This window comes from Aquarana catesbeiana, linkage group LG10, assembly GCF_042186555.1.
Source record: "Aquarana catesbeiana isolate 2022-GZ linkage group LG10, ASM4218655v1, whole genome shotgun sequence".
Taxonomy (NCBI): domain Eukaryota; kingdom Metazoa; phylum Chordata; class Amphibia; order Anura; family Ranidae; genus Aquarana; species Aquarana catesbeiana.
Window position 1 is genome coordinate 172952198 of NC_133333.1, and position 24677 is coordinate 172976874.

At 44.1% G+C, this 24677-nt stretch overlaps 1 protein-coding gene across 1 annotated transcript in view; it reads left to right on the forward strand.

Moving 5' to 3' along the window:
• Positions 1–11747: 11747 nt before the first annotated feature.
• Positions 11748–24677, forward strand: part of LOC141110088 (transmembrane protein 26-like) — a 41310-nt gene continuing 28380 nt past the window's right edge. The window contains exons 1-2 of the mRNA XM_073601309.1: positions 11748–11944; positions 24390–24516. Coding sequence (XP_073457410.1) covers positions 11748–11944; positions 24390–24516 — 324 coding nt within the window. The remainder of the gene's footprint in view (positions 11945–24389; positions 24517–24677) is intronic.

The window sequence follows — 24677 nt, forward strand, 5'->3', positions numbered from 1 at the left end:
GCATCAACATCACCTAAAGATAGAAAAAATTCCAGTTCTTAATAAAAGTGCATTGATACTTAACAGCCAAACTTTATACCTGCACAAAATCTTAATTACATTTAAGTTTGTTTATTGATACAATAAAGTGTAACTTTACAGTTTAATTGACGCATTATGTAAAGTGTAACTCCATTGTCACTCTTCAGTGGCTTGTGATTCCCAAATTTGCTTCTACTTGACTTCAACTTCAAGACCTGGACACAAGTCCCTATCATACCACTATCAAATGGGGCACCTCAAAGGTCAACAGCTAGGATAGATGTGAACTCAGAGCCTATGTAAGCAGACTACTTTGGAGTGTATTGCTTTCCCTTAAACTACAGCTGCTATTTTAGGCTGGTGGGTCACATGATACTCTGATCATCAGATTGTTGAAGTATATCTCAGGACATCGTGCCCAATACCATTCAGAGTATTGCAACATAAGTAAGAATTTACAGAATAAAGTCCGGATTACTTAGCCATCCTGAGTCCAATTGTGGTCTGTCAATATGTAGGTGGAACATGGGGTGTCCATATGGATGTAAGGGGTGCCTGAACGTTTTTGCCAGTCAAGCTGGATGCATCAGAGGCGGAAACATGAGGTAGTGGGCACAATGATATACTGTACTTCAACCTTCTGATGATGCACTGGTGTTGCCTAGAGAGAAGTGGTTGGATGGGTCAATATCCCAGTCCTGGTGTATGTATACCTTTTGATGCCTATATTGTCCGCAGGATTTAGCTCACACATGGACATTGAGCAGTCTGACCCTAATGCCCTGTACACATGACCGGTTTTGCCGTCGGAATAAACTCTGAAGGTTTTTCCGACGGAATTCCGGCGGAATTCCGCTAAAGCTGTCTTGCATACACACGGTCACACCAAAATCCGACCGTCAAGAACGCGGTGATGTACAACATGTATGATGGCACTAGAAAAAGGAAGTCCAATAGCCAGTGCACCACCCTTTGGGCCCCTTCTGCTAATCTCGTCGGAACAGCATACAGACGAGCAGTTTTTCCGATAGTAATTTGTTCCGTCGGAAAAATATAGAACATGTTCTCTATCTAAGTCTGTCTGAATTTTCGACTGAAAAAGTCCGATGGGGCATACACACAGTTAGAATATACGATGAAAAGCTCCCATCAGACTTTTTCTGACGGAAATTCCGACCGTGTGCACGCGGCATTAGAGTCTTCCAGCACTAGTAAAGCCCTAAAGTGACTGCCCTCATGGTATCAATTATTGGTGGTCAATTATTCTAATAGTCCCTGGATGTGGTCCAAGATTTTCTTCTCAAATTTGGATGTTGGGACTCTCTTCCACCCTCATATAGGAATATATGATATAAGGAATAGAAGGGAGTCTATCCTTCTCCCATACAGACATTTTGTTAAGATGCTAACTATATTATCTTGGACAACCAATGGATTCCAGAACATATGTTCGCATGGGACAGTATTGTGAGGTTTTCAGCCAACATCAGCGTTATGTCAGTTTACTTCATTGTTAGGCAGCTTGGGGGGGGGGGGGGGGGGGGGGGTTGCAGCTGTAATCCTTAATAATTGGCTAATTATGGTACTTCTATGTCTACTTTATGAAAGTCGGTTTTTGTTTTGATTATGAATAAAGAATATGTATTTATACAAAAGGTATAGTTGCTGAGCTGTCCTTTGGGGATCTCTATTTTTAATTCGGATGTAGAGGAATAGAGCTTCATTTTTGTGCATCAGTGCTAGTGCTTGCCTTTTTTTGGCTGATGTTTGTATGTTTACACCTAACAATAATAGATTGGGGGCTGAAGGTTAAGATACAGTCGTTAATTATAATCACATTGAAGGTGCGCTTTAAACTAACCCTGTAAAGTAAAAAGAAAATCCTAATGGAAGGTACCCTGTAATAGAAGAGGTATTACACTCAACTTTCTGTTGGCCCATGCCACTCTGCTCCTTCCAGTACTGCAACCTCTATCAGCCTTTATAGCATTAGTCACTTCTGATAGTGTTGGGTTCCAGGGTCCCCTGCCGTAAAGTATTGAAAGAGGTTACAGGACGGGAACAAAGGAGAGGTAGGAGACACAGGCTACCAGATAGTTATGTATAAATGCTCTTCTATCACAGGGCACCTTCTGTTGGGATTTTCTTTTTATTTGACCCCAACAGGTCTGCTTTAATAAATCAGCCTCTCTTCTACATAATCAGAGCACAGCTAGAGGCCACTGAAGCACTCTGATTACATACTGAGTTGGCAGGAAATGTACATAATTTTAGGTCTAGTTTACAGTTGTGGTTGGGGAATGGTAAAAACGGGCAGTTAAGCTGTGTTTTTACTGCCCACTCCTCCCCCACCAAACCACACTGCCTAAAATGAAAAGGCAGCCATGGAAGGTGATACACTTTTCATGCCTGTACTGAGATTGACCTTTTCAAGTTAATACATGCAGTTGCGGTGTGGCAGTGTGGGCTTCTAGGAGTTAAAACGGGCAGTGAGGAGGTGATGTAATGCCTCATCGCTGCCTGTCAAATGTCCTCTGAAAAGTGATCAATTGCAGATTGCTTTTCAGAGGGCAGTACTAGTGTAAATGAGCCCTTAAAGTTAGTGTTCAGGTTGGGACTCCTTTGTTGACTTGAGAGTCTCCTAACATGCAGCCTCTGTAATGACAGCTTGCTTCAGTCACTCTCCTTCTGTGCCCATAAAGGCACAATTTTCCTAATTAACAGGATAACATTAAACTGCAATAGATAGGTTTAACCTCCAGTGTGATTTATAGCTTATTAATATACCTTTTTTTGCAGTAATGTCCCTGGAAAGTACCCCTAAATGTCGGCAGTTGTAATTATGCATCCCTTTAATTTGTGGTATTATATGAACTCCGCATTATTACTGAATTGTGCATTTAAAATATGCAGTAATAATTATGCTTGGAAACAGAATAAACACTATTGTAAAGCACAATCAGCAGGAGAAAAGAATAACTATCTTATGTGAACATCCTTATCCAAGAAATAATTACAGCTATTATGTACTTTCAGCAAACTCCTGTAAAGTATGAAGCAGAGATGCTAATTCATTAATTTAAATTCCACTGCCAATGGGGTACACTTGAAATAGTTGTGCTGCAATAGAAGCAAATTATGAATGATAATTAGTTCTATGAGCTGCAGTTAACAACAAATACAGCATCCTCACGGTTCTGAATTTATAAATGTCAGTTAGATTGCTAATTTGTTCTAAGGGATTTAGGCCAATTTTGGCTACTGATGTGGCTAATCCAAGTACTTTAATTCACTAGCTATAATTGAACAGAATAAGGACATCCACAGATATGAGATAGCCTTCTGCCAAACTATGACTGCTTAGAGCTATTGATGTTTAAGCCTGCATGCTTGTATCAACTGAACATGCATGTTTGTGCACTAAGCAGACATTACCAGTGCTGGTGTTATCAATTGTTTTTGGGGAAAAAGAATAGCCACCTTTTGCCAAAATCCTCACCGGACGACCAATTCTCCTCTGAGACTGATCTTCCAGAAAAGGAATCTGGAAAATGGTAGGCTACCATTAGAAAATACATTTGCGGAGTTGACTGTAAGTTGGAAAAAAAGATTATATGCAGTGATCAGAAAGTTAGGTGCCTGTACAGACCTATATCATTGTTATGCTCCGTACACACGGTTGGATTTTCCGACGGAAAATGTTCGATCGGAGCGTGTTGTCGGAAATTCCGTCCGTGTGCAGGCTCCATCGGACATTTTCCATCGGAATTTCCGTCACACAAAATTTGAGATCTGGATCTCAAATTTTCCAACAACAAAATCTGTTGTCGTAAATTCCGATTGTGTGTACACAATTCCGACACATAAAGTTCCACGCATGCTCGGAATCAAGCAGAAGAGCCGCACTGGCTATTGAACTTCCTTTTTCTCGGCTCATCATACGTGTTGTACGTCACCGCGTTCTTGACGTTCAGAATTTCCGACAAGATTTATGTGACCATGTGTATGCAAGACAAGTTTAAACTAACGCCCGTCGGAAAAAATCCATGGATTTTGTTGTCGGAATGTCCGATCATGTGTACGGGGCATAAGAGTAATTAAAGTCATTTTTTATATTATTATTATTATTATTATACAGGATTTATATAGGGCCGACAGTTTACGTAGCGCTTTACAACATTAGGGCAGACAGTACAATTACAATACAATTCAATACAGGAGGAATCAGAGAGCCCTGCTTGTTAGAGCTTACAATATAGGAGGGAGGGTCAAGTTATACAAAAGGGTAATAGCTGTGGGGGATGAGCTAATGGAGAAAATAGTGCAGTTGTTAGATGGAGGCAGGATAGGCTTCTCTGAAGAGGAAAGTTTTCAGGAATCGCCTAAAAGAGGATAAATTTGGAGACAGTCTGACAGATTGGGGTAGGGAATTCCAGAGGATGGGCGAGGCTCGGGAGAAGTCCTGGAGGCGGATATGGGAGGAGGTGATGAGGGAGCTAGAGAGCAGGAGGTCTTGGGAGGGCGATTAGGTTGGTATTTTGAGACTAGGCTAGTGATGTAGCTGGGGGCAGAGTTGTGGATGGCTTTGTAACTTATTGTTAGTATTTTTAATTCAATTTGTTGGTCGAGTGGCAGCCAATGGAGGGATTGGCAGAGAGGGGTAGCAGACACTGAGCAGTTTGTAAGGTGGATGAATCTGGCAGCAGGACTGAAGGGGGGATAGTCTTTTTAAAGGTAAGCCAATGAGAAGGGAGTTGCAGTAGTCGAGGCAAGAGATAACCAGGGAGTGAATCAGGAGCTTTGTGGTTTCATTGGTTAGAAAGGGACGTAGTTTAGAGATATTGCGGAGGTTGAGGCGACAAGCTTTGGAAAGTGATTAGATGTGGGGCCGAAAGGAGAGTTCAGAATCCAGGATAACACCTAGCACCCTGGCATGTGGGGATGGGTGGATGGTTGTGCCATTGTTCTTGACAGACAAGTCAGGGGAAGATCCACATGGGGGAGGAAATATTATAAGCTCGGTTTTGGACAAGTTGAGTTTGAGGAAGTGGTGTGACATCCATACAGATATGTCGGTTAGTAAGTTAGTGATGCGTGAGGAGACTGATGGAGTGAATTGGGGGTGGAGAGATAGATTTGTGTGTCGTAGAAATGATATTGAAAGCCGTGAGAGGCTGACCCAAAGAAGAGGTGTAGATTGAAAATAAAAGAGGTCCAAGAACAGAACCTTGGGGGACCCCGACGGAGAAGGGAAGAGGAGTGGAGGAAGTAGAATTGTAAGTGACACTGAAGGTGCGTTGGGATAGGTAGGATGAGAGCCACTGAAGAGCACAGTCATGGAGACCAAGGGAGTAAAGTTTTTTGAGGAAGAGGGGGTGGTCAACCGTGTCAAAGGCAGCTGAAAGGTCCAGAAGTAGCAGTACAGAATAGTGTCTGTTGGTTTTTGCAGTTAGTAGGTCATTTGTGAGTTTTAAAAGAGCAGTTTCTGTGGAGTGTTGAGGGCGAAATCCAGATTTAAGGGGATCAAGAAGGTTGTTCTTAATGAGGTGGTCACTCTGTTGGTTGTAAACCAGGCGTTCAAGGAGTTTAGAGGAAAAGGGGAGCAAGGAGATAGGGCGTAGGTTGTTAAGATTGGTTGGGTCCAAGGACGGCTTTTTAAGTATGGGGGTGACCAGTGCATGTTTTAGAGCATTGGGGAAAATGCCAGAGGTGAGGGAGAGATTGAAGATGTGGGTTAGAGAGTGTAGGATGAAGTCAGAGGGCGACCGTAGCATTTGAGAGGGAATAGGGTCCAGTGGACAGGTGGTTAGGTGGGCGATAGAAAGGAGTTTAGCAACTTCGTCTGTAGTAGCAGATTTGAATTAGGGGAGTGTCAGTTGTACCTGTTGACATGGGGTCTTAACTGGGGGAAGATACCTGTAGAGTGGAGATTTCATCACGGATTGTATCAATCTTGTTTTTGAAGTGAATAGCGATCTCCTGGGCAGTGAGTGAGTCAGTGAGTGGATGCGGTGGAGGACGAAGTAGAGAGTTGAAGGTAGAGAAGAGTTTACGGGGACTGGATGAGAAGGTGTTAATAAGAGTTGTAAAATAGGTTTGCTTGGCAGTGTGGAGGAAAGAATAGTAATTTTGGAGGGCAGATTTGTATTGGTTGAAATCTTTGACAGACTTATGCCGCGTACACACGATCGGACTTTACGGCATACTTGGTCCGGCGTACCGAATTTCGTCGGACAATTCGATCGTGTGTGGGCTCCAGCGGACTTTGTTTTCTCAAAAGTTTGACGGACTTAGATTTGAAACATGTTTCAAATCTGTCCGACGGACTCGAGTCCGGTCGAAAAGTCCCCTCGTCTGTATGCTAGTCCGACGGACAAAAACCGACGCTAGGGCAGCTATTGGCTATGAACTTCCTTGTTTTAGTCCGGTCGTACGTCATCACGTACGAATCCGTCGGACTTTGGTTGATTGTGTGTAGGCAAGTCCGTTCATTCGGAAAGTCCATCGTAAAGTCCGTTGAAAAGTCCGCCAGACAATGTCTGCCGTAAAGTCTGCTCGTGTGTACGCGGCATTAGTCTTGTGCCACAGACGCTCAAGAGCGCGACTACGTTTTTTGAGAATTTTAGTGTCATCTGTTTGCCAGGGTTGTAGGAGTCGAGGCTTGATTCTGCATTTAGTGAGGGGAGTGAGCTTGTCCAGGGTGGAGGACAGGGATTTATTGTAGATGTACGTGGCTTGGTTGGGGCAGGACAGGGGAGAGATTTTGTCATAGAGGTGGTCAGTAGCAGAATAGAGGAGAGAGGAGTTGAAGTTGCGAAAGTTTCTACGGGTGATGGTTAGGCAATTGGAGGGAAAGGTGGTGGAAGACAGGAGGAGAGAGAAACTAATAAGGTGGTGGTCGGAGAGAGAGATTGTTTGAGAAGTTGCATGGAGTGCATAGGTAGGAGAATACAAGGTCAAGGGTGTTGTCATCAGAGTGAGTAGAATCCTGTACCCATTGCTTCAGGTCAAATGAAGAGATTAGACTAAGAAGTTTAGAAGTAGCAGGAGTGTTTGTATTAGCAGGGATGTTGAAATCACCAAGAAGGATTGTGGGAATTTCCGAAGAGAGAAAGTAGTGTACCTAGGCAGAAAACTCAAGGAAAGTCGATAATGGTCCACGGGGCTGGTAGATCACAGCAATTCTTAGGGAAGTTGGAGAGAATAGACGTGGGCTTCAAATGATGAGAGGGAAAAAGAGGGAGCAGAGTGAATAACCTGGAAGGTGCTCTGGGGGGATATGAGGAATCCCACTCCACCTCTCTTGTGTCCATTAGGCCTAGGGGAGTGAGTCCAGTGAAGGCCACCCTGGGATAGGGAAACAGGAGAAGGGGTGTCAGATTCGTGGAGCCAGGTTTCGGTAAGAGCAAGTAGATTAAAGGAATTAGTGACAAAGAGGTCATGAACAGTGGTGAGTTTGTTGCAGACAGAGCGAGCCTTCCAGAGGGCACAGGAGAGGGGGAGGCTGGCGTTGGGAAGAAGAGGAATGGAGACTAAATTGTGTAGATTGCGACTACTGCCAGAGGGTGAAGGGTGATGGTGATGGGTGTGTTGGGTACAGTTAAATAAGGGAGGCCAAGGGTTTGGGAAAATATCTCCAGCGGTTAGGAGAAGCAGAAGAGTAAGGGAGGTAATATGAGAATACAATTTGTATGAGGGGACATGCTTCAGTACCCTGGGGTTTTTTTTAGCAAGTGGGCTTAGAGTTAGAAAGAGGTGATGAGTTCAGTAATAGGAGGAGGGGAGAAGTGAGGGTGATATGTGCAGATTTTGGGGTGGAGCAGAGAGGCGAAGAAAAGAGAGTTTGAGGAGAGAGGCTGCAATTGTGAAAAGGAGGAGAGGTAAAGAGTGCATGTTTCAGAGAGGAAGGTGAGATAATTTGGAAATGAGGTCACCTGGAGTCTGCTGTGGTTTGCTTTGTGCAAATTGCTGAAGTACAAGAACGGAAGTGCCACTTATTTAAAGAACCCCACTTCTTTGGAAAAACCCCCTGTATGTGCAGCCCCCTGTACATTTTTATAAGCTTCAATATTTTTTCCCATATTTTGTTGTTGTATTTAATATTAAGATTTGTAGATTGGCCATGGGAGGGCTCTCTTATCATCTTTGTCCCTCTTTTAACAACTGCTGACATTAGAAATCAGGCACATAGGGAAATAATTGTTTTGGTCTTGTTCCCTCTTCTCTTCTTCTGATGTTGACACAACGCTCTCTCCCGCTGTAATGCTGTGTGAGCGGTGTGCAATGACTTATATAGGCATGGGGCGTGGTCACCGGGTGATGTCACCCGGTGACCACGCCCCTTATGATGTCACAGTCCTGAGGCATGCTGGGACTGTGCCAACATAAGGGGCGGGGTCACCACCCGGTGACCACGCCCCATGCCTATATAAGTCATTGCACACCGCTCACACAGCATTACAGCAGGAGAGAGCGTCGTGTCAACATCGGAAGAAGAGAAGAGGGAACAAGACGACAGAGAAGACCGGGCCACCGCTAGCAAAAGAGCAGAAGATAGCGGAGGAGCCCGGCAGAATAACCGGAGAGCAGGAGAAGAAGCGGACACTGGGAGAAGAGGCCGGAGAGCGGGAGAAGATCCGGACATCGGGAGAAGAGGCTGGAGAGAGCGGTGAAGGCGGAAGAGACCCCCCCGAAGTCGGAAGAAGACCCTCGGAGCTGCCTAATAAACTACTTTAAAAACCTGTGTAGTGTGTTTTTTATTGACGCTTTTTTCCCCCAGGTGAATGGGTAGGGGTACGATGTACCCCATACTCATTCTCATAGGCCGGGGGGGAGGGATCTGGGGGACCCCTTATTAAAGCCGGTGGCACTAATCATTTCGTAAAAACGACAGGCTGGTTGTACACAAGTAGATTAATAGATTGACTAGTGTACAACCAGGGTGACCATACATGATTTGAAATTCACCCGGTCACTGCTGAACCAGTCGAATTTTGATCCCTGTATGGCCGGCTTTAAACTTGCATTGTAAAAAAGGAACAGTAAAGCAAAACTATTAGGCAGCACTAAAAAGCAGGAAGCAGAGCCTGCATATGTAATGAACAAAGATGGCTGTTTCTATGTGCATTTATAAACACAAACTGTACCCAGAAACAAGGTTTTTAAAACATAAGCACAAACGGAATGAGCTATTTACACCAAACAAATCTCTTTTACATGTTTACCTAAAAAAAAAAGTATACTTTTCTTTTATTCACTTCCTGCACACAATCTGTATACAACCAATCCCAGGGCATTGTGCCCTTTGTTGGGCACCAGCTGGCACTTTGAGGTTGATTTAGTAAAGACAAATAGGCTGTTCACTTTGACCAATCAACTTGGTACATTCAGCTTGCCCATACACCGTTCGAATCTCGACCGATTCAGCAGATTCTAACCGCCTATGGCCGGCCTTATTTTTAATATTTTACATACTGTAGCAATACCTGTAAAAGGGACCAGCATGAAGTAATCTATCAGAACTTAATTTTCTAACTAAAGTTCTACTTTTCTAAATCAACCACACTATGCAGCTATGGCTATCTATGACCACATACAAGCTGGAAGCTTCATTGACAAAACAAAGCCTTTAATCTTCAGATGGCACTACAGGTGTCACTGCAGCCTGAAAAATGGCAGTGTTCAACTATTTAATACAGTAGGTGTCAGATATAATTACAGTATTAAAAATACAAAATAAATAATATAAATTCATTAATACTTAAATTCTTTTTACATATCTGTCAGCCTATAATAAAAAAAAGTGTACTAAATAAAAGCCTTATATGTTATCCCAAAAATATATATAAAAATGCCGCTGCTAAATTTGGGATAAGCATCTAGGCATCAATGACCTCCAGTCACTAAATGGTTAAAAACAATGCCCAACTGTGTTTTGACGTACACGTCTGTTTAGCGGTGAAATATGTTTGTATTCATACTGATTAGGTGATAGCATCCTAATTGTGTGTTGTGAAAGGTCTGCAAAACATTTTAATGGATCTTAATTGATTTTCCTAGCAGTCTTGCCGCAGAAAAAAAGAAACCAGGTCTAAAGCCATAAATAAGCAAGATAGGAAATATAATGGTAAACCGCCGCACTGATTTGACTTTATAAAGAAAATAAAAACCCATTTATTTACAGTTTGTGCTGTGTTAGAAACATCTCTGAAGGCAGATAGGCGCCATGACTGCTGAGAAGCATAGGCTCATTTATGACCAACTAATAAACCAATACCTTGCCCTTCAAAAAGGCACAGAAGATGATTAAGTTTCGAAATTGGGGAAGGCCACATCTTTACTGAACTTTCCAAAAGTAACAACTTTCCAAATGTACCAAACAATGCCAGTCACAGTTATACTGTGAGCACCCATAAAACATAAACTCACATAGTCTAAGAGGCTTGTCCTTACCATCAGTGCCAGACAGACATTAGACTGACCCCAGAATTTACCTTGAGGGCATAGCCAATAAAGCAACATCAATTGCTGAAAAGGTCAAAACTGCCAATAAAGCTGTGACAAAACATCACAACAGGCGGGAGGATGGGCAACTCTTGTGACAGCCGAATATCCTCAGAGCAGTTGGATGTGCCGCAGCCTAGCCTTTTCCTAGGGTTCAGGCTCCACCCAGTCACCTCAGGTCTTTGTAGCCAATACTAAGGGAACTGCTTAAAGTGGAGTTCCACCCAAAAATGGAACTTCCTCTTTAAATTACTGGTGACCCCCTGACATACCACATTTGGCATGCAATTTTTTTTTTGGGGGGGGTACCCAGTTTTGACAGGCTCCCACTTCCTCCCCTGGTGCCGAGGCTGCCAGAAGGAAGTTCCTCTCCACCTCTCCCCCCCTCCCTCCCTGCAATCTTCTGGGACACGTCACAGGTCCCAGTAGATTGTCTGGCCATTCACAGCATGCAGGAAGGCTCGCGCATGCGCAATGCACGTCCGGCTGTAAAACCACAGCCGGGCACCCACAGTTACAATGCCGGCGCCATGGAGAGGAGGGGGAGAGGAGCGAGGCTTTGTGCGCCCGCATCGCTGGACCATGGGACAGGTGAGTGTCTGTTTATTAAAGGTCAGCAGCTACACTTTTTGTAGCTACTGACTTTTAAATGGGTGGAACTCCACTTTATCTTCCCTTTAGGTTCATGCCCATGCTTCCAGCAATCAAGGCTCCCTTTTCCTAAAGGAGGTTCAAGGGGCCTTCAATAATATAATAAAACTAATATATAAGCATTCAATAAAGTGGAAAATGAATATGAGCCATTAACTCTTTTTAGGCCTCTTGCACATCTTCCCCACCTCCTGGGCAGCCCAGGTTCTGAGTACAGCCTCCTAGAGACATGAATAACTGTGCGTGACTGTACTCTGCGTATACAGTGGTACTCGCCTAAAAATTAGTTCAGCTTATTTGTATGTAAAATTTTTTTTTAATTCCCGTTTTTTGCATACACCTGTACACTAAACTTACTGTTTTGTTTATGATAGCTCCAATGTGCACAGTCATTTGTGTCTATGAGCGGCTGCATTTAACACTTGGGCTTTCCAATTGGGGGAAAACACTTGGAATTACCATATGTTGAGGGGGCTCAGGTGCCTATCTGCAAAAGCTCTTAAATAATAAACAAGAAACATATAAAACAAAAGTTTAATTTCTCTCTTTGTTTCCATTTAGAAAATACCAAAATGGCTGTCTCATACTGGAATATTCTGTTGGCCATTTTAAGTCGTGTCATTTTCACGATACACGGTTTTCTTTTGGTATGGCAAGTGGTATTAGTAAAACAAAACTCTCTCTACTGGATGCTGGTGATTGGTCTTCTATTGCTGTACATGGAAATGGTGCTCACCCTAACCGTAACCAGAAAAGGAGAATGGAAATGGTAACTATTATTTTCGGATCCATGGATGTACCTTTAGTTACCAAATGTGTAAATGACTGAAAAGAAAAGGATAAGGTAAAAACAGTACTAGGTCATGACGTTAACAATCTTTTAAAGTTTAGAGGTCAAGAAAACCAAAACTACAAGATGGCTAGTTTAGCAGAGCGTCACATTGCATTCACAAATAATATGAAAAGGCTCAGACGTTACACTGGCATGATAAAATATAAGTGCTTCCTGTTGGGCTAAAGAAAATACGTCACTTTGCCCAATCAGGTTTTATTATTATTCTCATTTTTCCATGTTAACGCATGTGATGTGTTAGGGCTCTTTCACATGGGCAGGCAGAGGGCTTGGCTCACAGCTGCGGTAAAGTATTCCCATAATGAATCCCCCTTGGGAATTTAACAGGATCACCTCCTGAACATCTAGCAGCTGCTGCTATATTGCCCTCTAAAAAGTGATCCACCCCAGAATGCTTTTTTCAGAGGGGGGTTAATACTGACACCTGTCTGAAAGAGCCCTCAGGCTGCATTTGGTTGCCCAGGCCTGAACGCCACATCTCAGGAGGAAGGATAAAATGTCACATGCTTTCCTTATATCCAGAAGTACCCAACTTCCTATTGGTTTTTCAGACTTCCTAACACCTCTGAACTACTTGATATCTGAGTTGGAAGAGTTGGTGTCCCCTCTTCCTAGGAACCATGCATAAACTCTAAAATGACAGGAGATGTTAAAAAAATGCAGACATTGACAAAATCTTAAATTGGTAATCCATAATGAAGGACCCCCTTCTCCATTCTATGCAATGTTAAAATGACACAAAACTCTGGTTCAAACAAAAATCTATTCAAGTATATCCTTAAAGTGGCTCTAAAGGCTCAAAGTGTTTTACCTTCATGCATGCTATACATGAAGGTAAAAAACCTTATGTGTGCAGCATCCCCCCCCAACCCCACCTAAAACTTACCTGAGCCCCATCTCAATCCAGCGATGTGCACAGGAGCCTCGGCTCTCCGGGGATTCCCCTTCCTCATTGGCTAAGACTGCAGCAGGAGCAATTGGCTGCAGTGAGGCAATGAGAAGAGAGAGGGGGCAGGGCCAAGCCGTGGCACTGTGTGTGAATGGAAGTGCAGAGCAACGGCTAGGGAGCGAGCCTGCTTGGGAGCCCCCATAGCAAGCTGTATGTTCTGGGGGCACTTGGCAGGAGGGAGGGGCCAGCGACACTGCTGGGGACCAGAGAAGAAGAGGATCGGGGCTGCTCTGTGCAAAACCACCCCACAGAGCAGGTATGTATGACATAATTTAACCCAAAAAAGTTGTTTCCTTTTTTTCTTATCTGACTTCCTGTTAGTGGGTGGCTACACTATTCGTCCATTGTCCCACTGTATGTAAGAACGTAGTCACTCTCTCTTGCTCACTCCTGAGAAGGACTTTGGACTATTGGATTTGTAGTGTGCATAGAGCAGTGCACATGACTTCAACTAACATGCACTGCTCATTCCAAACAAACGGAAATAAAGAGGAAAAGGAGAGGTCCAAGCTATCATGGATGACATTACAAATCAGAGGCAGTAAAACAGAGTTACACAGTTTCATAAAAACTAAATTACAGTATTAAATGTGTATAGATTATATTTGGAAAATAAGAATGCTGTTTGGTGTCAATTTAAAAAATGAAAAAAAAGTTTTATCTTTTAAAAAATGCAGAACATGTAGTTAGGTAAGCCAGGGCAATGAATGCATCCATTATCTAAGCACTGTAGCACACACTGTACTAATCACCTGTAATAGCAATATCTGCATTTAAAAAAATCCTTTTAATCATCTCTCATTAGTAAACGGCAGGGCTTGCTTTATTACATACATGCCTGGTTATCCTATTACTCCAAGCCTCATTTATTAGTCGGTGAAGGTAAAACATGAGCTAGACTTTGATATCCCTTTTTAATAAGCGGTCATCATCCATGTTTAAATGATTAAGCTATGTGCAGCTCTCAGTTTGCCCTGATCTGCCTCATGCTCAGTCATTAGTGAAGAATTCAGATTTTGCATAATTGGCAACCAGAAACCACCGTTATATATATTAGTAACAAGACAAGTCGTTTCCATTAGGCGTCATGCACACTGGTTGTTCGCTTTTGTCCTCTGAACGCCAGAGCTCCTGGCAATAGAAAAGCTGCCTTGAAGACCTGCTTTTTCTGGCACTTTTTGTTTACATGTAACAATCATTTTTTTTTGCTACAAAATTACATAGAACCCCAAAACATTATATATATTTTGCAATTTTTTATGTCACACACTATTTTTCAAACACAATTTTTGGGAAAAAATGCACTTTTTTTAATTTAAATGCAAAAAAACCCCAGTTTTTGTAAAATAAAAAAGTTGATGTTATGACGAGTAAATAGATACCAAACATGTCCTGCATTAAAATTGCGCCTGCCTGGGCGGCAAACGACGTACATTTTACTATCCATAGTTGACGCTTTAAAAACCTTTAGAGGTTACCACTTGGGATTTACAGAAGAGGTCTTATGCTAGAATTACTGGCCATAATCTGATGTTCGTGGCGATAACTCACACGTGGGAAGATCGATGTATGCATGTGTGTGGGACCACCGTGCATGTTCGCCTTTGCACACTAGCACGGGGGAACAGGGATACTTACATTTTTATACACTGTTGCTTTGTGACATCAATAGGCATGTGACAGGTACTCTTTATGGCTGGATCTGCGGTTATTGACATTGGGTAAACTATAATGAACAGCCAATCAAAGCCGATCACGGCTTTGTTCGGCTGTCCAGCCAGCCGGTGGACTTGGTTACTCGGGTCTCCTGGTGGGACAGGAGAGCCCGAGCAAGCCACGGAAGGCGGCGGGAGGGGAAGGACGTCCCCTCCCGCTACTTGCAATAACAATTGAGGGGCTAGTTAGTTGCTCCTTGAAGTCTAATGACATACCAGGTACATGATTTGTTGGCAAGTACTTAAAAACATGCCCAAAGCCTTGTATTGCACACACGTTTAGAGGCGTCAAGCAGAAAAAGAGAGGCCTTCCTCATCATGACAGGCTCCTCTACCCGGTACGTGACAGGTCCTAATAACTTGGTCCAGGCTGCAGCTCCCAAACAGCTCCTCTGCAGGTGAAGGTTTCCTTTCTCAATCTTAATTTCTACAGGTAGCATCTTAAGGACCCCTGCATATGGCACATGCTGAGGCCTAGTAGTAGTATCTCTCTGGAACGCAGCACACATGCTCCTCTTCCCAAAGGAAGAACCACAGGGGAAGAGAGCTTTGATCAGATCCTCCCAAATATTTATCTTCCCCCCAGCCACTCCTTCTGGGTCAACCTCCCAGCAGTGGCGTACCAACTGGGGGGCAGTCCACCCTGGGTGCCACACACGGGGGCGTGTCAGGCCGGTGCTGAAGCAGTGACAGCAGGGCGAGCTCAGGCAGCACAGCGGCGCTGTGACAGACAGTACAAGGAGAGCCCAGGGAGGCTAGCTGTAACAGGGTGCGGGTTGCCTGGGGCGGGTGTGGACCGTACCACTACCCGGGTGACACCTAGAGCTGGCCGCTGGAATGACAGAGCAGAGCAGGAGAAAGAAAACACACTCTCCCTCCTCCTGTACAGCAGGGGAGAGAGAGACAGAGGAGCGGTGCTGAATAGAGGATGGGACCTGCTTGGGTTTCTAAGTTAACCAGCAGTTGATTGGTTGCTAGGTGGTCCTAGCAACTAATCATTAGCTTGTTAATGTGAAAAATTAACTCCAGCAGTTCCCGCCCTTTTCAGTTCAGCTTAACACAGCTGTTTCTCCCCCTCTGCATGAGTAAGGTAGGAAGGGTCAGAGCTTGGGCTGTGTAACATGCAGGGGGTCCAGAGCTGTAGGGGGGGGTCTGTGTAACATGTAGGGGGTCCAGAGGTGTGGAATGGCTCTGTATCAGGGATCCAGAGCTGGAGGGGGGGCTGTGTAAAGAGGTCCAGAGGTGTTTTTACAGTTTAAATTGGGGGAGTGCCATATATGGGATCCGCCCCAGGTGCCAAATGCTCTAGGTATGTCCCTGCCTCCCGGAGATTGTCTGTGGTAAGATAACTATTCATAACCAGAGAATGTTCTATTTCTGGAACATTCTTCTAGAGGCAAGAAGAAGCAATCAGCTCCTAGGTTTAGGGAAAAAGCTTATCAGACCTAAAAGCTAAATTGCAGCTCAGCTAACTACAGCAGACCCATACACTAAATTTAGCCAGCCAACGGCAGGGGTTCTACACAGGTTAAGTATACAGAACTTTCTTCACAGGTTAGTAAGGTTAGGTGTTAGGAGGGGGAGGGGACAGATTTAGTAGTTAGGGTTATCCCAGAATTCCACTTTAGTGGCCATGTAATCCATTTTCCTTGTCAAAAGAAGTTTATTGAGTATACAATGTTATAAAGATATATAAAGTAAGTTTACAAGGATCTATAAAGTAAGCTCATTGTTTTACAGTAGGGTTTATATGGGTAAATATCATGAAATTTCAAATATTAAACATTGGGTTCACGTAAACCTAAATTAAAGATATATATCATTTCCTTAGTTACTTTTGTAGGTATTTAAATGATTTATACCTACTATACATATTGTTTACAAGTAGAGTGTATATAGGTCAAATAAATTCTGATAATGAGCTTTAATCGTAAGGTGGAGAAAAGGAAAGAGAAAGAAGAAAAAGGGTTGAAAGGTAGAGGTATGGTCCACAAGGTTGTCCCGCTCGTCAGTTTATTATTCTTTTTGTAATCCATTTTTCATTAAATTGTTTCCTAATGTGTTTTTCTGCCTCCATGTAACATCCTCCCTAAACATCCCCATATCTCCTTTTCCCACTGTTTCTACATACACCTTTAACAGAAGGTTGGATTACAGTAGCAAAAGAGAATTTAGTGTCACTTTAGAAAACATTTACAGTCTTGTCCCTCCCCAGTCTGTGACTGGACAGTGGAAGGAGAAGCAGCAGACTGATTAGCTCACCTCTCTGTCACTCTGCTCTCACCTTTTATCAGCAGTGGCGGGACAAGGTCAGCTAGTGCCAAGGAGGTTGGGGGGGGCTAGAGAAGTATATGCAGCGCTGAAATGTATGTACTTGTTGTTCTGCTGCAATTATTACAACTTACCATATCCCCCAATGACCCCTAAGTTGCAAAAGCAGCTATATGGAGGTATACATTCAAATGCATCAGGTCTGACATACTTCCTCTTGTGCATATCTACACCTATCAGAGTATACACATATCCTTATCTTTAGAGAGTAATAGTACGCATGTCAGACCTGATGTACATTAGAACGTATAGCTAGTCCTGGGTACAGATTATAGTAAATATTGGATATAAGGAAAAATCTTTAAATTGTTTTGTATATGGAGGTATACACATGCCAGGCTGTGATGCTTTGTATCATAGTATGGCAAAAATAATTCCCTGTATTCGGTGGGCAGTACTACCTGCAGAATATGACCTAATCGAACACCCGAAAACCATGTTCAATTTGTGTCCTTATAGCACAGTGATGAAGACTTTTAGAGGTTCAGACTGGGTTCTCACTGGTGTGATGCGAGGAAACCCTGCGATTCCTGTGCGGATTCCCGCTTAGCACCTTAATTGCCAGCAGTTCACACTGACATCTGTGAACTGCTGCAGGTGTCAGTGTAAAACTAATGATACCCCCAGATCGGCACGCATATTGCAGTGTGTACTGTGATATGGAGCAGGAATCTGATCGCATAGGTGTGAACATCCATGCAATCCGAATTTTTCAGTGCGGACCAAAAATAGGATCCTGCACCATTTTGGTCCAAATGTGATGCAAATTCAACCATAGAAATTGTATGGCTGAATTTGCATCACACAGACATCACATGTGATCTGCACAGCAATGCGGATGTCTGTCATCGCAATAGTGTGAACCCAGCTTAACCACATACGGACCGCCCGCCGTCTTTATACGTGGGTACTTTGAAGAGGAATATCATTGTTATAGCAGCAGATAACCCCTGGTATCCTCTTCTTCAGCGGGCGGTCCGCTTTCAGATAAAAGTGGTCTCAGCGGCGAATTCGCCACTAGATCACTTTTATTGCAGTGGAGAGAGCCTCCCTCCTTTCCGTTCTCCGGTGCCCCCCGCCGCCCCCCAGAGCCGACGGTAGCGGCTGAGGCGATTGGGTTCTTCTCCCTGTTCAGTATGAAGACGAGTGAGTGATTAATTAGTGATAAAAGAGAAATACTTGTTGAGATGAAGAAGCTCTTCAGGAATAGTGTATATCCTTTTCTCTCTGTAACACAACTCTGTCAGACCCCCTCCCTGCATTCCACCCCCCCCCCGTGCTGTTTCTTGGCCTAGGCCGACAAGGCCCAGGCCTAGGGTGGCACTTTGCGGGGGGCGGCAAAAAAGCCACCCCCAGCACGAAAACACCCCTCCCCTGACCCGTGCTCCCGAGTCTAAATATAGTAGTGGCAGTGCTCAATAATATGGATTAAAAGAATATGCAGCAGATCATATTGTGATTTGTGCAACAAGCTCATGGAACAGTCCACATTCAGTGAAAGTTCATGTACTGCAATGTTTGCAGTACATGAACTTTCACTGAATGTGGACTGCTTAATGAGCAGGGGCGGACTGACCCATCGGGCATTCGGTCACTGTCTGAGGGCCAGGGGGCCCCATTAGAGGCTCTGCAAGTCTGCAACACATTGTAGCATGGGTAGAGGCTGTAATAAGACCTCTCACGGCGCTCTGCTCCCCACCAACCCTTCCTTCCCTCCCATCCACCCCAGGTGGTTGTACATGACATCACCTGGGATGGACGAGAAGAGAAGAGGGGCCGGCAGGGAGCAGCGTGCCGTGAGAGGTCTTATTATTACAGGCATCGGTTGAGGCTATGTACTTTTTATTTTTTACAGGAGTCTAGAGACAACAGGGCCGCCACCATCTGGGGGGAGGGGCAGCCAGTACAGATGTAGGGAGCCTGTGCCCCAACAGGACCGCAGGAGGCCCAATTACACTCTCCTGGTCCCCCCCATGGTGTCCCCACCCCCACACGGTGTCCCCCCTGCGTCCTGCATCCCTCTCGGTCCTCATCGCACTGCGTCCCTCTGTTTGTCCCCAGTGTCCCTCTCTGTCCCTACTGCATCCCTCTCTGTCCTCGGCGTCCCTCTCTGTCCCTACTGCTTCCCTCTGTCTGTCCCCAGCATCCCCTTCTGTCCCTACCCATTCCCTCTCTGTCCCCGACCTCTCTCTCTGTCCCTACTGCATCCCTCTGTCTGTCCCTGGTGTCCCTCTCTGTCCCTACTGCTTTCCTCTCTCTCGGTCCCCAGCATCCCTGTCTGTTCCTACTGTGTCCCTTTCTGTTCCCGGCGTCCCTCTCTGTTTTCATTGCACTGTGTCCCTCTCTGTCCCCAGCATCCACGGTGGGTCTTAAACAGGAAGGGGTGTGGCCTTGACAGGAAGGGGTGGATCATATTAAAATTAGGGGGTGCATGAGTTTAGTCAGGCCTAGGGCAGCACATAACCTAAATACACCACTGCCCCCCCACCTTCCAAAATACATGCTATCAGTCTTTTGGAAGCAATCTCTCCTCTGCTGCAATACCATCACCCACATAACAATCAGCTGTAGCTGTTTCCTCCCTAATTTCAGTAACAGCAATAGAGGGCAGTGGCTCAGCTTGGTTCTCTGCAGCTCTGTCCCTGCATAGGACACACATAGACTGACTGAGAGGTTAGCAGGAGCCTGGCATGCGGGTAGGGGGCAGGGGGCAGCTATTGCACACACATAAGTTTTGTTTTTTCCTCTTGTCATTAGCAAAAAGCAAAAAGCTGCATTTCTCTGCTCTGTGGAAACAAACAAAATGACGCTTTACCCTCACTCCCCAGTGCTCTATACACAGAAGGCGGTGTTCTCCATGGCTGTCCTCCTCTCTTCCACCCACAGGGTCAGGGCAGCACTGCCCACCATTAAAAATCGCCCCCATCATGTACAAATTTGCCCCTCACTGACCTGAACGTGCCTCGGCAGCGCAAGGCACAATCTGACACACAAATTTCTTCCGTCGGCTACTGTGCACAGGCGCCGTCTCGCTGTCACAACAGCTGATTGTAAAATCAGCTGTTGTGCTGTTCCGTACGGCAAATGCGAGGCACATGCACCGTTCGTCCCAGGCACTTCTCGATAGCGGGCACTTCTCGATAGAACACCGGCCCTGTTTATCAGCATGTTCCTTGATAGCAGATGAGCACTGCAACACAACTGATTGGCTCCCTGTGCTGCTTCTCACTCTCCTAGTATAAACTCTGCCAAAAGGTAAAATTCAAGTCAGCTTTAAATACATGCAGCGCACCCCCTAAGGAGCCACAAGTGTAAAGGGATCCCCCACCCTGCACAGCCAGGCACACTGCATCTCCATAGCACACTTGAGTCAGAAGAACAGTCCAGTGCTTTGTTTTATGTTTTATGGAAGGGAATAGGGATAGGGATATTATGGATGCCCACTTGATCAAAGCAGCAAAACTCTTCGGGGATACAACTATATACAGCCTGTATATACACTTCTCCTCTACATTCAGCACAAATCTTGCTTGTATAACTACAACTCCCAGGACTATCTGGCACTGTTTGGATGATCTAACAAAGGCTCAGTTAGACCGGTAGCAAATGCTCTTTACAGGCAGGGACCTCAGGCCCCTTTGTTTGTGTGGCACAGTTCTGGTGCCCAACTGTCTTCCTCCTGTGGCTATTGTTCCCAGCACCACCAGCCCACCTGGCTATAGCTGCCCCTTTCACTAACCCTCATGGCTAAGACTCCACAGTCCTCCCAGACTGACTCTGCATTCATCGAGATAAAAGAGAAACAGGTGTGCATCAGCCTTGTGCATTATCTTTTAAAATATTTATTAAATATAAAATGGTAAAAAGAAATAACTCACAAGCAATTAGTAGAGGAGGCACAACATGAAAGTGCACCGACACACAGCATGTGACTTAGGATGAGCAATACCTTCCAAAGATCGTGGGGGAATGCACAGACATCACAATCAGCTAACGCGTTTCGAAGGGAATGTCCCTTCTTCATCAGAGCTATGTAGTGAACTCTCCTTCAGCAGTCCCTATTTATAAGTGCCTGAGTGTCAATGAAACCAGGATGGGATATAGGGCTCCTCCCCCTCAAAGGATCCCTCCCTCTTTTGCCCTCCAATCATACGGGCAAAACTCCAAATAGTATACAGGGAATAGTTAGTATGTATATGAGTCTCACAAGGCTGGTGCGCCCCTGTTTCTCTTTTATCTCGGTTTCTACTAGGATCCCCCATCCTTGAGGGCAGCAACGCCTGTGTTTGACGTACCATATGGTGATCCATTTGTGCGCAGGAGTCGTTTTTTTCTTTTTGCTATTTGACTCTGCATTCATCCCAGACTAGTTCCATCCAATCCTCTCAGGCATGCCTTTCAGTCCTCTCCAATTCTATCACTCCCCAGCCCTCCTGGCTGTCTTCCTCCCTGGAGATTTGCCTGGCATTGTTCTCCTGCTGTCCTCCACCTGCTAGCGTGCCTCCGATCAGAACACCTCTGTGTGACTTGAAGAGGGTCCATTCCGCACCCAAGCCCAGGCTCGGGGTCACTCCCCGACCCAGACTAGGAGTGCTCTCGATGGCTACCGACAGCCTAACACTCCATCTCCAGCTTCCACCCAAACTCTACTGCCCCAGCTGGGTTGACCCTGAGTATTTGAGCGTGTCTGCCCCCTGCCAACCCATCTGTTGGGGATTGGTCAGGGCCCTCAGAATACACCAGGCAGCTCCGCCTCACTTCCACTCTCATTCTTCCAGAAAATTCTGCAAGTTTCTAGAAGTGGGGGGGGGGGTCTCAGAGATGCTGCCAGTGCCTGTGAGTCATCCAGCCCTCCCTGAGTCACTCAAACCCTGACCCAGAAAAACAAACAGGCTTGGCTGCTAGCCAAGCCCAAATTTACCTACACTGACAAACAAAAAATCCTAGCACTCTAGCAACACAGCTAGGGGGTGCTGCATATATATATACACCCCAACAGATTTGTCAGAAAACCTTTCCTTTCCCTTCATAATTAACATTTTCTATGGGACGCTATACTACAAAATACTCCCACAAATGTGGGCCATTGATTGCAACCAAGATTTGTTAATGTGCACACACAAAAAAAGTATTTTTCCTAACAAATTTGTTCAAGACGATGTTGCAAAAATAAATACACCCCAATGAAAGTCTAAGGAGCATAGCTAAATTTTACAGACAACAAAATCCCTGATGACGTCAGACGCACACTGAAAAAATGCGTTGGGTGGGATCAAGCGTAACACGTCACTTGCGCTTTCTTGGAACGCAGGTGGAGCGCAGATATGGCATCCCCTGTTTGTATAGGTTTTATACCTTCACACGCTGATAGTGTGCTTTAATACAATTTTGGATGTACTACACTATGAGAGGCTTCTTTTTTACCTCTTTTTACGCCATTATGAGCGCCCAGGAACTTAGGAGCAACACTATTGATACTTGCCCTAGGCGGTTCTTCTCTCCAGAGGATATATTCAAACATGCTGTCTTTGTCAACACGCTCTGGTTAATAGGATGCACTTATGAATGTCGGTAAAGAGAAGACACATTGAGTCTTCGGTGTTTCTGATCACAGAAGTGTTGTGGATAACACAGAGTGTTTATGGGACTTCACTTTTCATTTTCACTGAGATTTTCGATCCTTTTTTTGTTTGGAACTTTATAGCCCTTTATTCACTCATTATAATATTGATGTTTTTTATGGATGCACATGCACTTTATTTGAGCATGGTTAATTAATTAATTAGTTTATTCATTGTTTGAGCTTTTTGCTTTATAATGTGCAGCTCTCATTTATAGATATTGTTTTTTTAATTTTGCATTATTTACCTTTGCGCAGGTGTTGGGTTAATCTACTCATATACATTTCTTTCAAAATCCTAATTAACAAGAATTCAACTACAGGTTAAGTCTAATTATTCATTAAACAGGTGTCCAGCAGACAGCTGATAATAAAAGTGTGTTACTTAACAAAGAAAACCCCTTCCCATTTCATGCTGTCAGCAATGGCACCACATAAAAGAGAAATGTCACAATGCCTGAGAAAGAAAATATTTCTTTACACAAGAAAGGTGAAGGCTACAAGAAGATAAGCAAAGCTTTTCTTATGAGTCAGAATACTGTAGCAAAAGTAATACAAAAATTTAACAAAGATGGAACTGCAACCATCTCACAGAGACGTCCAGGCCATCCGCAGAAGTTAACACCTTGACAGGAGCATCTTCTGATGAGAAGGGTTGAAGAATATCGCCATGTATGTTCACTGCAGTTAGGTAAAGAAGTAAAAAACCAAACTGGGGTGATTGTTTCCCGTGACACAATACGGCATACACTGCAGAGGAATGGCATGCATGGGTGTCGTCCACAAGGGAAGCCTCTCCTAAAGTCCATGCACAAAAAAGCCCACCTAGAATTTGCCAGGGCCCATGCTGAAAAAGAAGAAGACTACTGGAACTCTGTACTCTGGAGTGATGAGACCAAGATAAATGTTTTTGGAACTGATGGCTTCAAAACTGTATGGTGTCCAAAGGTGAGGAGTACAAAGAAAAATGAATGGTGCCAACAGTGAAACATGGTGGTGGCAGTATCCTTCTGTGGGGCTGCATGAGTCCTGCTGGTGTTTGGGAGCTGCATTCACAAATGTACTACTCTATATTGAAAGAGAAGATGCTATCATCACTCCGTGCCCTTGGTATTCATGCACTTTTCCAACATGACAATGAACCAAAAACACACATCTAAGGCCACTGTTGCATTTCTGAAGAAGAACAGAGTGAAAGTGATTCAGTGGCCAAGTATGTCTCATGATCTGAACTCAATCCAACACCTATGGGGAATTCTGAAGAGACAAGTTCAGAATCACTCTCCATCCAGCATCCAGGCTCTAAAAGGGGCCGTTGTTGAAGAACGGAAAAAGATATGTGTTGCAATATGTCGCCAACTTGTTCATTCCATGCCTAGAAGACTTGGTGCTGTCCTTACAAATCATGGACGCCATACAAAATACTAGATGTAGTAGTTTTTGTTGTGGGGTGTATTCATTTTTGCATCAACTAATTTGAGTAAAACTAAAGATTTTGAAATCTAAGTTATATTATTAACATTACTTTCATTTCATGAGCTAAACCAAATTTCTATGAAACTCAGTTTTGCTAAAATTTTGGAAATTGTACTTGTGTTCATTGAGATATTGATTAAAATCTTACTTTTCAAAAAGGGTGTATTTATTTATGCTGAGCACTGTATATATAAATTTTGTGTGTTCCAGTACTATGTTTGTTTTCATTAAATTCAAAATTGTTATCTTTTTAATCCTTATCTTAATTAGGTTTAGTCCTACAGTTTTTTTGTACCTGGCATCTGTCATACCCTCCATATTCTTGTTGGAACTTGAATGTCTCGAAGCACGAACCTTGATGAGCAATTCCTCAACAAGCATTGTGCAGGTAACAGGGGTAGGTAAAATACATTTTTTGGACTTACAGAGTAAATTTAACCATTTACTTCAATCGATGCCCATAGGAGTTTACAAATGTATGTTTCCACAACACTTATACAAACACAGCGGTGCAAATTTGCTCATAAAGAAATTAAAACAGTAAAACAGGGAATTTAA